Source organism: Rutilus rutilus (genome assembly GCF_951802725.1).
Source record: "Rutilus rutilus genome assembly, chromosome: 25".
NCBI lineage: Eukaryota > Metazoa > Chordata > Actinopteri > Cypriniformes > Leuciscidae > Rutilus > Rutilus rutilus.
Window position 1 is genome coordinate 9759430 of NC_140229.1, and position 13908 is coordinate 9773337.

General features: G+C 36.2%; 1 protein-coding gene across 1 annotated transcript; it reads left to right on the forward strand.

The window, feature by feature from the left end:
* Positions 1-54: 54 nt before the first annotated feature.
* ypel2a (yippee-like 2a) lies at positions 55-13246 on the forward strand. Its single transcript, XM_084400271.1, has 5 exons — positions 55-199; positions 7149-7388; positions 10282-10325; positions 10436-10544; positions 11757-13246. Exons 2-5 carry the CDS (start codon positions 7281-7283, stop codon positions 11844-11846), a joined length of 351 nt encoding a protein of 116 aa, XP_084256397.1. The 5' UTR covers positions 55-199; positions 7149-7280; the 3' UTR covers positions 11847-13246.
* Positions 13247-13908: the final 662 nt, after the last annotated feature.

A 13908-nucleotide genomic window follows, 5' to 3' on the forward strand; every position in this document is an offset into this window, starting at 1 on the left:
GGCTGTCAATCAAACTGGGAGCTTGTAATGCGAGGCCCGATGCGCAACGGTGCTGTATTTACAGAGTGCTGCTGTCGAGGTGCGTGGCTGATGCAGATACCTGCAAACTTTGTGTTATGAAGAATGATCGCCTGTTTTGCATGAAGGTGCCGTTTTAAAGAGGGAGAGAGTTCGACCTGTGCGTCTTCTCCATTCAAAGGTAATATCTGTACAATCATAATGCTTCTAGTGGCTCCTTTATAGGAAGTTAGACTTTAAAAATGGAATGTGCGTTATTTAATATCGTGCAGTCTGACAGCTCACTACAATTTAACCTTTTAAATTCTGTGAATTTATTGATTCGGTTTGGAGTGAAACTTGTAGTGACAATAATAACTTCTGGATTTAAGACTGTAATATATACACTAGTACATCAATCCATCATTGCTTAGGTAAAATGTCAATAATTATAGCTAACATCTGTGTTCCAAAAGTGTGCATTGTATCTAGACTATTACATAATTAGTATGGCACTAATGCCACACTACCAACAAAAGTATCAGGAAAAATAACTGTTTATGCATGTGTCGTTCACCATGAACACTGCTAGCATTTTATAAGGATATTTTATGAATTTAACAATGCTTATTTAAAATAAGTACATTTCTATTATACTTTTTATACTAAATTAAAATTTTAATTTGCAAATATGTGCGGTTTGCATATGAAAATGGTCTTATAAAGTAGTAGCCTATGTGTTCATGCTACACATATTGCATGTTAAACTATTTAATTACAATAACATTGCAAGCAGCTCCACAAGATCATTGCATATTAAGTTCATGTTTATCAATGTTATTGTGTACTTAAATACACTCATGATGTTACCTACCATTTTTATACATAAACAATTGTTCTTAGATGGCTAGATCACTTGGCTATTCAATATTTTGCATACTGATATTGTGTACTGTTTTGTTACCACAGCATAAGTAAGTGACACTCAGGCTTGTTGTCATTTTAAAGCTGGCTTTTCTGAATTGGTTTAGCTTTGGGTGTTTTCAAGGAAGTGATTGCCAGAGGTGCTGAGCTGGTGCTGCCATCTGCACCGTCAGACTGGTGGCATCTACTATGGCCTACATAGAAGCTGGCTCACTGACACCCACATACACACTCATCTGACCTGGATCCATCCCTCCGTCTCCTCTCTGTTTCCAACACTGTTCCTTTCAGTGTTGATGCTAGCATTGCACATTCATGGGTATTCCTGTAGGTTCGTGCTGTTAGCGTATGAGCTTGAGAGCTTTGCACAGGTGCCATTATACTTGGGGATGAATTCGCATTACCGGCCTTTAGAAAGCCGGTATGTTATTAAATATAAAAATGTATTAATTTAGAGGTAATTTGTATTTTCTCTGTATTTGGCTCTCAAATGCAGCTTGCATATTAAAAATGTACCATTTGAAACATTTATTTTACGTTAGGTCTCTCTTTATTTGTGTTTGCATAATTGAGTGTGCATTTACTAAGCAGTGCGGATTAAATCATTTTGAAGAGCCGCCTGTATTTGTGTATTATTGTAATTACTTTAACGGGGAAACTGTAAAATAAAGTGTTAATCCATCAGATGTATAATCGACAATTTAGTCAGCTAAATATCACAGCATATGTGTGTACGCAGCAGGGGCTTTTATATTTGTGCTGACAGATTTCAAAGGACAGCAAAAAAAGGTGCTATTATGGGAGCAGCCTGCTGTGCATTATGTGAAAGAGAGGGGGGGATCCGCCACCTGTCCGGGGGTCCTTGTTGTCTGTTTCGATGTCCTCTTTTACTGCCTTAAATGCACAAGACTTTTCATGATGTTCTAGTTTAAACAAGGATACAAACAAAGCCATTTATTAACAGAAGATTTTTGTGCTGATGTACCTGCTGCACCATGTGTTATTGTTACATAACAGACATTTTTATTAAAAACGGGGATTTGTATGATTTGTGTTAGTGTAATACTTAGGGATGGAGATGATATTGATTTAATAATATTATGCAATTGAAAACAGCCCAAGTTATTTGGGGGGAAATCAGTTAGATTTTTTTTGTATGCATGCATAAACAAGAAAGGAAACAAAAAAAACACCATTATCTCTCAAGGATTATATATTTTTGATAGTTTGTTTGGGGTCTAACCACCATACACTCGTAAAAATAAAGGTTCTTTATTGGCATTGGTGGTTCCATGAAGAACATTAAACATCCATGAAACCTTTCCATTGCACAAAAGTTTCTTTAGATTATTAAACTGTTCACTGAAAGGTTTAATGGGGAACCCAAAATGGTTCTTTTATTGCATCGCTATACAAACCCCCCCCCCCAATTGGAGCCTTTATTTTTAGGAGTGTATCAGTATGGCAGATGCATTTCCCCTCATATTCAAGCAATAACTGCAGTCTTGGATTCTTAACAGCAAGTCTATATTAGATTTGTTTGTTGAGTGTGTTGTCAGAAGAAGAGGAAAGATCAGCCATGTTTGAACACTTGATGAATGAGGTCTGTTCATTATATATGTGTTTGGTTGGTCTGCTCCAGACTAATTTGGAATGGTAAACAGACAAAGTAGACAGAGACAGAGTGGGCACCATTTCTGTGATTATGACCTCAGTAATTATATTGGCGACAGGCGTTTATCTTCATCTCATCTGTCGAGATCCGAATGAATTCCAGCCCTTGCGTCTCCCATAAATTTACCTCTTAATCGTTTTACCTCCAATTAGCCTTATACCCGCACCGCATCCATCCTTTGTGGATCCTATGTAATCGTGTTAGAAGTCGCATTAGGAAATTATGTCGAAAATGATGCTGCTGTATCATTTGGTCAAGTTCCTAATGGCAGAGCAAACACAATGGTGCTTAATTATGCCAAGGAGAGTCAGATTTCAAGTCTCATGCTGCTGTCTAGAATACTCTCTGGCTGTACTTTTATAAGGCCTGTTTGATTGTGTCTGTGCCAAAGCAAATGTAATTACAGAATTGCAAATAGCTTCCCAGGAAACCTTGTTTGCAGCCCTTTTTTTGTCGAGTTGTCTAATTTCATTTGAGTTCATTTGAGTTCATTGAGTTCATGTGGTGTCTAAAAAAAGAATCTATTCCTTGAGTGAGCTTAGCCACTTGGCTTTACTTGTATGGTAACACTTTACAATAAGGTCTCGTTTCAATAAATCGTTTCATTTACATTCAATAAATGTTGTGGAAGTAGTTTGTCATTAGCTCATGTTAACTATGCAGTCAATGTTAACAAGTGAAACCTTATTGTTAAGTGTTTTCATTAGTATTGGAATAAGACATTTAAACATTTGTCCCTTTCTAAGTAAGCTTTATGACCTCAGCAGGGTTTTTGCTGACTTTGCTGAGTCACAACAGCCAACAAATGCTTTTGTTTATGTGATAATTACGTCGGTTTGCTGAGATGTGGTTGGAATTCGAATATCTGATGATGTCACTCACAAGGCCCTTTTTCGATCTCGCGAATAGCTGTCCGCGCTTCTGGGTAATTAAATGAGATGCCTGCGGATTCTTTTAGTAATTAGTTCTGCCTTAAATCTCATCCAAAGCTGCTGCCTCAACAGTGAAAAACTGCCAATGTGCCACAATGATGTAAAGGAGGGCACAAAATAAGTCAAGATTTGGATTTAGGAAATCACATCACATTTGTGTACCCTGAAGAGTTGTTATTTTAACCAAAAATGACAATTATGTCATCATTAACTCACCCTCATATCATTCCAAACCTGTATGACTGAAAAGGAGATGTTTAGAACGATGTTCACGCTGCTCTTTTCCCATACACTGAAAGGAAATAGTGACCCAGAGGCTGTCAAGCTCCTAAAAGGACAACAAAGCACCATAAAAGTAGTTCATACTATGACTTATAAAATATTTGAGAACGACAATGTAGGGACAATTTGAATAAAAGTGAAATTTTTGTCTCATTTTCACAGAAATTCATCATATGGCTGGGAATATAGTGCATCAACTACTCCTTTTTACCTCCCAGGCAACATTTCGTCTTAATCAGAGCTTGACAATAACACCTTTTGAATTTTATGCAATACATATACAGTGCTATGCATAAGTTTAGACACCCATACTAAAGTTGACTAAAAAGAGGAATAAAAAAATCATCTTTTGGAAACTGAACTTAATGCCTTAATTTAAAAAATTAGGAAAAATCCAACCTTTAAGGACACCAATTTTCTTTGTGAATGAATAATGTATCGTAAATAAATAAATGTTCTTCCTTAAAATACAGGGTGCATAAGTTTGGACACCCCTATGTTAAATTCCCATAGAGGCAGGCAGATTTTTATTTTTAAAGGCCAGTTATTTCATGGATCCAGGATACTATGCATCCTGATAAAGTTCCCTTGGCCTTTGGAATTAAAATAGCCCCACATCATCACATAGCCTTCACCATACCTAGAGATTGGCATGGTTTTATTTCAGTTAGCCTAATAGCTAGTTTGATTTGCATTGAGAGATGATCTTATGGAAAGTACCCCATGCCAATCTCTAGGTATGGTGAAGGCTATGTGATGATGTGGGGCTATTTTAATTCCAAAGGCAAAGGGAACTTTATCAGGATGCATAGTATCCTAAAAATTAAAAAAAAAAAATACTTAAAAATAAAAATCTGCCTGCCTCTATGGGAATTTAACATAGGGGTGTACTCACTTATGCACCATGTATTTTAAGGAAGAACATTTATTTATTTACGATACATTATTCATTCACAAAGAAAATTGGTGTCCTTAAAGGTTGGATTTTTCCAAATTTTTTAAATTAAGGCATTAAGTTCAATTTCCAAAAGATGATTTTTTATTCCTCTTTTTAGTCAACTTTAGCATGGGTGTCTAAACTTATGCATAGCACTGTATACATAAAAGGCATCTGAAATAATGAACTAAGTGCAATGTAGTGGTGAAAAATATAGATACATATCAATACTGAAATATCGGAAACGCTTCCAATACTCATTTTCTGCAGAATAGATACACGATACCAGCTGGTCTTTCACTCTCTCTCACTCGTTTCGTTTGCTCCGGATGAATATTGTTGGTGCTATGGGGCTTGAATTTCGGCGTGGAATTGTGCATTTTGCGCATAATTTTACTCATTCCCCCAGATTTTGTGCTCACATCCAAAGTGTGCGCGCATAACGCCGCCGCTCAGTACTAAATTGAGTTCTTTTTCGCTCCTAAACAGTCAAATACACACAAAATAATGTCAAAATGCCGGCCTTGGCGAGTATTCTCGTAAACACAATCAATTATGTTTTAAATGAACGTAAACAGTCGAGAAAGAAAACACGTGTATCAGTATAATGGATCTGTGCGTCAGGTTTTAAAGTGACAGCAGCCTTATATATACCTACTGCCAAATTATGAGATAATGTTAAAATATGCACAGTATATGGCATATCATAGACTGACGCCCTTAGACATTTCGTCTACATCGAACGCACATGGCACCCTTTTGCGTCAATATGACACGCACAGAGCTTTGTTTGGTTATGGGTAGGTTTAGGTCTGGGGTAGGGTTAGACCGCTAGGAGGCGCCTTCTGGCCCATATCTATCTGCGTGTCATATTGACGCTAAAGGGTGCCATGTGCGTTCGATGTAGACGAAATGTCAAAAGCGTCAGTATGTGACGCCTTGGGATGAGAACAGGCTGGATTTTCCCCATGGTATCAATGTCATCATTGTGGCCAGTGAAAATACAGAGTGGCTAGTAACTTTGGAAGACCACTAGCCACAGTGGTTGGTGAGGGGAAAAAAGTGTATGTCAAGTCCTGCTCATAATATATGGATTTGTTTTATTTAAATAAGCACATTTTATTAGGGAATAATCGGTTGAACAGAGATGAGCATTGAAATCTGGCTGCCTCTGTGTGTTTGAGTCCACGTCATTGGCAGGTCTCCAGCTCTCTGCATTAAAAAGCCGCCTCTGATACAGCTCAGCCCCCTTCTAACCCGAGGGCAGGATGAACGCGGGACCACACAATCGCAGTTAGCTGTCAGACAACAGCTCACAGATACTCTGATTCATGCGTATTTGCACTGCGTTCCTGTGAATGACGTCTGCTGCATTCACTGTCTGTGTTTCTTGCTGACGTACACTCAGTTTTGGGCATCAATCTGCATCATTTATGACATCTAAAATGTGCGAATACACCGTAGAATGTTATTTAATATTTATTCATTATTTATTTACAGCATTTTCTTAAAGGGACTCCTATGATTTTGTAACATTTGATTTTATCCATCAAAATCAGTCCTAATGTTTTTTTCATAACTATTTTCCTTCCTCTTATTGACACAAATAGAAATGTGCATGTTCATGTTAATATGCATATGACATAAATATGATGATTTCTGAACCTACACTACTGGTCAAAAGGTTTGAATAAATAAGATTTTTGATGTTTTTGAAAGAAGTCTCTGCTCACCAAGGCTGCGTTTATTGGATTAAAAATACAGTAAAACAGAAATAATGTGAAATATTATTACAATTTTCTTTTTCAGTGTATTTTAAAATGTAATTTATTCTTGTAATGGCAAAGCTATATTTTTTCAGCATCATTACTCCAGTCTTCAGTGTCACATGATCTTTCAGAAATCAATCTAAAATAATAATTTGGTGCTCAATTATTATCATTAATTATTAATCATGGTTTTATTATTAACAATGTTGAAAACAGTGCTGCTTAATGGTTTTTTGTTTGTTTGTGGAAATCATGATACACTTTTTCAGGATTTTTGATGAATAGAAAAGAAGAGCGTTTATTTAAAATATATATAATTTGCATTTTTATCATTTTAATGTCTTTGCTGAATGAAATATTATTTTCTTTTTTATTTAAATCTTACTTACCCCTAACTTTTGAATTTTCCACAAAAATATTAAGCAGCACAACTGTTTTCAACATAAAAAAAAAAATTACTCTTGAGCACCAAATCAACATATTAGAATGATTTCTGAAGGATCATGTGACACTGAAGACTGAATTAACGGCTGCTGAAATTTCAGCTTTTCCATCACTGGAATAAATTACATTTAAAAATATATACAATGTTACATTGTAATAATATTCACAAGTGTGTGTGTTCCTCACAGGTGTGCTCTCCTCTCTCCTGAAGCTTCACCACGGCCCTCACCTGTGTGCTCCACTGTTTCTCCAGCGAGTCGTCCTGGACTGCCCGGCCCTTCCTGCTCCGCCCCCGTGCCGTCTCCCCCGCCACGGTCAACATGACACGCTCCAAAACCTTTCAGGCCTACCTGCCCAACTGCCATCGCACCTACAGCTGCATTCACTGCCGAGCGCACCTGGCCAATCACGATGAGCTCATCTCGAAGGTAGTCGGCAATGTCTCTTTTAGCATGTATTATAATCAAACCTGTACGTAACCTCAGATCAGGACAGTTACAATTAACTCAGTGCTTTAATTTTAGACATCCTGCTTGACTTACTGTTAAAGGGTCGTGAAACTTTACAACATGTTTTTGGGATGTTTAAATTAGTTGCAGATGATCGAAGACAATGTTTAACATATATCATGGAATAACAAAAGGCAAAAGCTCATTTGTATATTTTCAATGCGGTGTACTAATGCCTGACCATTTGTTTTTGCATTAAAATACAGATATACATTTATCTGAATGTATTTGTGTAATGTGAGCTTAAAAACAGCGTATAATAATCTTTATATATTTTTATACATCAAAGTTTAGGGTCAGTAAGATTTTTTTCTGAAAGAAATTAATGATTTTATTCAGCAAGGATGCATTAAATTGATCAAAAGTAATGGTAAAGACATTGTTTCAAAATATTTAATCTCAAATAAATGATTTTCTTTTGAATGTTCTATTCATCAAAGAAACCTGAAAAAATGCATCACAGTTTTCACAAAAATATTAAGCAGCACAACTGTTTTCAACATCGATAATAATAAGAAATGTTTTTTGAGTACCAAATCAGCATATTAGAATGATTTCTGAAGGATCATGTTACACTGAAGATGCTGAAAATTAAACTTTCCATCCCAGAAATAAATTACATTTTAAAATATATTACAATAGAAAATTGATATTTCACAATATTACTATTTTTATTGTGTTTTTGAGCAAATAAATGTAGCCTTGGTGAGCATTTTGTTATTTCAAGAGCATTTAAAAAATATTAATAACCACAAATTTTTGAGCGGTAGTGTACACATCTTTTTGGCAACACTTTACAATAAGGTTTTATTTGTTAACATTAGTTGGCTACATTGTTACAAATTCATTGTACCACATGTGCACAGACACCGATGGCACACTTTTAAAAACACCATATGGGGCCTGTTTGTGAGGTGTGTGTCATTATGTATGTGGGTGGAGAAATATGTGTCAAGGATTATTAATAGCACCTGTAATTCCTAATGTGAACATTGTGCGTTCGAGTTTGCCTTTTGTCTGCGCATGTGTGCAGGCAGAATGTGGGTCGATAAGGCACTCGGCTGCCTGACGTACATGTCACACAATCAAGGATAAAGGGAAGCAGGTCATCGTTTGGGCTTTTGTGTGCCCCCAAGAGTAAGCGTAATCATGTCTCTGTAGTATACCCAGATGAATACCTACCCATAATGCAGCACCACATTCTGTGCCCAGGGTTTTGGCTGTCTGATAGGCCGTGTGTGTGTGTGTTTACAGATTGTACGGATTAGAAAAGATTGTTTTTGCTACATTCATTAGTTGTTCACATACTATGTTTCCAAAATAAAACCCAGCGGTATCCGGTCTGACAAGCCTTACTTGTGTTTCAATGGAAGTGAGAACGCTACAGGCGGTTCTGAGGGCAGAGTTGAGGGTGAAATGATAATTTGATTTCAATTAGTTCGAATCCCTCTATACTAAATACAGGTCAGAATGGAACGACATAATAAATGTAGTAGCTTAAAGTAGGTTAATGGAGTTTTGTACATTAGAAGGCTAATGTTTTGCTTTAACCATTACAGAAACCGTAATACAGCATTTGGATAGCTATACGCAATTGAAAAAATATACAATTGAAAATGCCATGTAATCAATATATCTGAATACATATTTAAATATTATTAATTAATGTGTTACTTTGACAGCTCTTAAATACAAAAATATGGTAATTTACTCAAAAGTAACACTGAAAATATCATTTCAATCCAACAGTCATAGCCAAATAGATTAAATGTTTCATATTTCAATAACAATGCATCATTTTGAATCGATTCATTAAACATTCAAAAGCAGTGCAACTGTTTTCAACATTGATAATAATAAGAAATGTTTCTTGAGCACTAAATCAGCCTATTAAAATGATTTTTGAATTGTGTCATGTGACACAAGACTGGAATAATGATGCTGAAAATTCAGCTTTGCCATCATAGGAATATATTACATTTTGAAATACTGTATATACAATTTTCGATTGTAATAATTTTTCACAATATTTTAACATTTTACTATATTTTTAATAAAAATAAATGCAGCCTTGGTGAGCATACGAGACTTACAGACTCCAAACCTTTGAATGAAATAATATTCATGTAATATTTTCCTTACTCTTTAAACATACTTGTGTTTTCATGTATACATCTTATTCAAAATGTTTAAAAACATATTTGAGGTTAAAAACTATTTAAATCCTTTTTAAAGAATTTACTCTAAAACTGAAAACACTGAAAATGTGTTTGAACATGTTTTTTACCAAGGAACCATCGTGTAAATCTGTTGAATCTGAATGAATCATTTAATTCATTTTGATGTATTGGATCAGCCAGTTTATAACGATTCACAGAAAATGAGTCCAACATACTCTAAAAGTATACTCTATGTTCATGTGTTTAATGTATTATGTTTCAAGTGTTTACCTATTGTTGCCATGGTTTCAATCAGGTAGGTTATTTAGGCTTAAGATAGAGCCTTCATTGCTATTCTGTTCAGTATAGCACAGCCAAAATGAAACGGCCCTAATGATCTTTTGATCCATGCTCATGTGGCCAAACCGCTTCCAAACACCCATAATTATGACCCTGGCCCTGCTTTACATCATGCCTGGGAAATCCTATCCTCATGAATGGAGCAGCGAAGGGAATTTGATTTTTTTTTTTAAACATTACCTGATTGGGCAGTCACAGTACAAGTAAATGATGTTAAAACACTCTGATGTCATTTTGTAACACATATGCCAGCCAATTCAATAATCTTTCTGTCTGTTTTATTTCCTTTGCAGTCTTTTCAAGGGAGTCAAGGCAGGGCCTACCTCTTCAACTCAGTGTAAGTCTTGTAGTGTGTCCTAACCATGCAATACAAAGTGGTAAAGCAACAAGCAAAATATCATTTCAGAATTTTTGATGTAATCTTGACATCCTCTTTTCATCGATCAGGGTGAATGTGGGCTGTGGCCCAGCGGAGGAGAGGGTACTGCTGACCGGTCTCCATGCGGTGGCCGACATCTACTGTGAGAACTGTAAAACCACTCTGGGCTGGAAATACGTGAGTTCTGGATCACACCTCAGACAAAACACTCATGATCGTTCAACACCGGACACGCACATATCTCTTCTTGTGTCACGTTTGAACTCATGCTAGAGGCTCGGACACAACTCATCGAGAGAGAGAGATACTTTAAGTGGCTTTTCCACAACCTCATGACCTGCTTCCCATGTCACTAATCTAATCCTGAAAACCTTTGAGTACGTTGTGCTTTCCAAGACAAAACAGTATTATTTAAATATATTGGCTTTGAATTTTCTTGTCTTGTCAGCCTAGCAGATGGCCAAACAGTGAAAAACACTTTAAAAAAAAAAAAAAGGTTCTCTATTTAATGTCGGGTTTAGGTTTTAACTAATGTTCAAAAGTATGGGGTCAGTAAGACATTCAATAATATATAAATGAATACTTTATATTCAGTGACAGTAAAGAAGTTTATAAAGATTTCTATTTCAAATAAATGCTGTTTCATCAAAGAATCTTGGGGGAAAATGTATTAGTTTCCACAAAAATATTAGCAGCACAGCTGTTTTCAACTTTTATAATAAGAAGAAATGTAGACTTGAAGACTGGAGTAATGATCATCACTGGAATAAATTACATTTTAAAATATATTCAAATATAAAACGGTTGTAGACTGTAATACATTTCTCAATATAGCCGTTTTTACTATATTTTTTTATCAAATAAATGCAGCCTTGGTGAGCATAAGAGACTTCTGTACTGTATTATATATATAATATTTTCCTTACACTTTAAGTATTTTTTTTGTGCCAAGTGCCTGGGATGTATAGTACATAGTAAAGCACTATATAAATGCTTTATTCATTCATTCAGATTCTGCCTTTTCAGCCTTTAAATGAGTATTTGAACACATATATTAAACCGAATGTTAATTCATTATAAAAGAGGTGTTCAAGACATTGCTATTTTCAAATGAATTAATTAACATGATTGACATTTCCATTTAAAGAATAAGCATATCGGAATAGATTAAGAAGTTGGCACTTGTTTTACAGCACATATATAGTGAAACATCTCTTCTAATACTGCTATTTAAAGGTGTTATATTTGATGGACACATCCAGAAAAGCTCCCCAGCAGCTGTCCCATTATTTTTGGATCAACAGATCTTGACTTTGAGGTGACCACACGCTCTTTCTCTTGACCGTTTCTGTTTTTCTCTCTCTCCCTCCCTCTTCTTCTTTCCATTAGGAGCATGCCTTCGAAAGTAGTCAGAAGTACAAGGAGGGCAAATTCATCATCGAGCTGGCCCACATGATCAAGGACAACGGGTGGGACTGAAGACCCTGAGCTCCCCCTCCTCATGGCCCATAACGCTGGAAAGAGACATGCAGCATATGAATAATTAGTTTCATTATCTGGCTGTAACTTCCTCCCTGGAAATCTGTCTACCTGACACACACCTCTAATCCTTGAGGGTGCAAGGTTCATAGCAGCAGCAGCAGCGCTACCCCCATCCCGTGTGTATATATATATATATATATATATATATATACGCGTTTGACTGGACGAATGTGTGCCAGCTAGACACCAAGTGTTTATATTAAGTGAGTATTTTCCTATTCTATTCAAGGGAGTGCAAATTGAGGCACAAATCGACATTTGCTTTCCTCTGGGTTGGCCAAGCTCACAGTTTTTTCCCACGCTCAGGTTTAACTAATGGCTGGATCCATGGTAAAAGAAGGGTGAAAGACGAACCCATTTAGCACGGCACCTTTTAACTCATCCGTGTTTTAAACGAGGCAAAAACACACTAAAACGGAAGCGTCATCCATTTGTTTCCCTTACGTGTCTTTATTTCTTCCAGTTTTGTCTTTATCATTTGCATGTTGTTTATTTATACGTATATTTATTGATTTTTGACGTGGTTTTAGGGACGTTACGCGTATGGTAAACCGTAGCAACCACAGTGGTCTTTGACTTCGTATAGCGGAAGTAGCAACGTTTGATAGAGGTTTGTACGTACACTTCCTCTCCAGATTGTCATCTGTCTCCTTTTGAATGCGATTATGGAGTAAATGAGGCATTCGTATGCCATTTATAGGGCACAGGTCGCGTACATTAGCTAGAGCCAAGTCTTTAGCCCTAGCTGCAGCTGAGAAAAGCAGCTCTGAAAGGGAACTGAGGCGTTCTTACAGCCCGTGATGTCCCATTCGGTCTCATTAGTTCCCGCCATCAAACCACCAATCATGAGGTAAACCAGACTTTCTCAGCACGCGGTTTGCGGAAGAACGAGAGTGACGGCTTGTAAATGTGGCCGTCGAACGAGGTGATCCAGCAGGGGCTCGTAAATAAAAAGCATTGGCTCAACCAAAGACTCTTTCATCTACTATACGCTGACCAAACCGAGTTTGATTTTCTGTTTTAGTCACATCGTTGTGTGTCGTTTGGTTCAGTTGTACTGTCTTGTGCAGAACAAGTCGGTTTTCAATGATTTAGGTGTTGTGGAAGTTAACGTATAATGTCTTATTTTATTGAGTGTGTATTTATGATCAGTCATCATGTATTGTTTTAGCACTCAATCTTACATCTGTGTATTTATCGTTCTGTGGCACCGCTCCACCAATTCCAACTTTTTTATATATATCATTTCAGAATCTTTTTTTCAAAGAGAAAAGTATGTGTGAGATCATTTTGGAATCAGTTTTTTAATCTGATATCAATAAAGCTCTCATTTTACGAATGTCCTTTTGCCATTGGTCTTCATTAAAGAGTGTATTATTTATCACTCAGAAGAGTTCTCTTATTTTCACCAAGGCTGCATTTATTTGATCAAAAATACAGTATTGGGAAACATTATTACAATTTCAAATAACCTTTCTATTTGAATACATTTTGTATTGTATGTGATGGCAAAGCTGAATTTTCAGTCTTGATCCTTTAGAAATCGTATTAATTTCTTATTATTATCATTGTGCTGCTTAATATTTTTGTGGAAAACATAAAACATTTAGTTTCAAGGATCTTCGATGAATAGAAGGTACAAAAGAACAGGATTTATTTGAAATAGAAATCTTTTGTGTCACTATAAAAGTCTGTCACTTTTGATCAATTCAATGCAACCTTGCTGAATAACAGTATTATGTAAAAAAAATTGAACTTTTGAACAGTGGTGTACATTTCAATAAAGAACACTGCTATCTTTCTTTCTTATTTTTAAACTTCTGCCTTATATAAATCACGAGTTTCTGCAAATATTTAGGATATGAATTTTGAGAGCAGGGTTCAAATGTTCCCTAAGGCCTGTATATGCTGAACCTTGTACACTTTCTCTGCATGCAGTGTATGTGAGAGAGAGAGAGAGCAGGGAGTGTTGGGGGTGGCAGAGCCAGGAAACATTGTT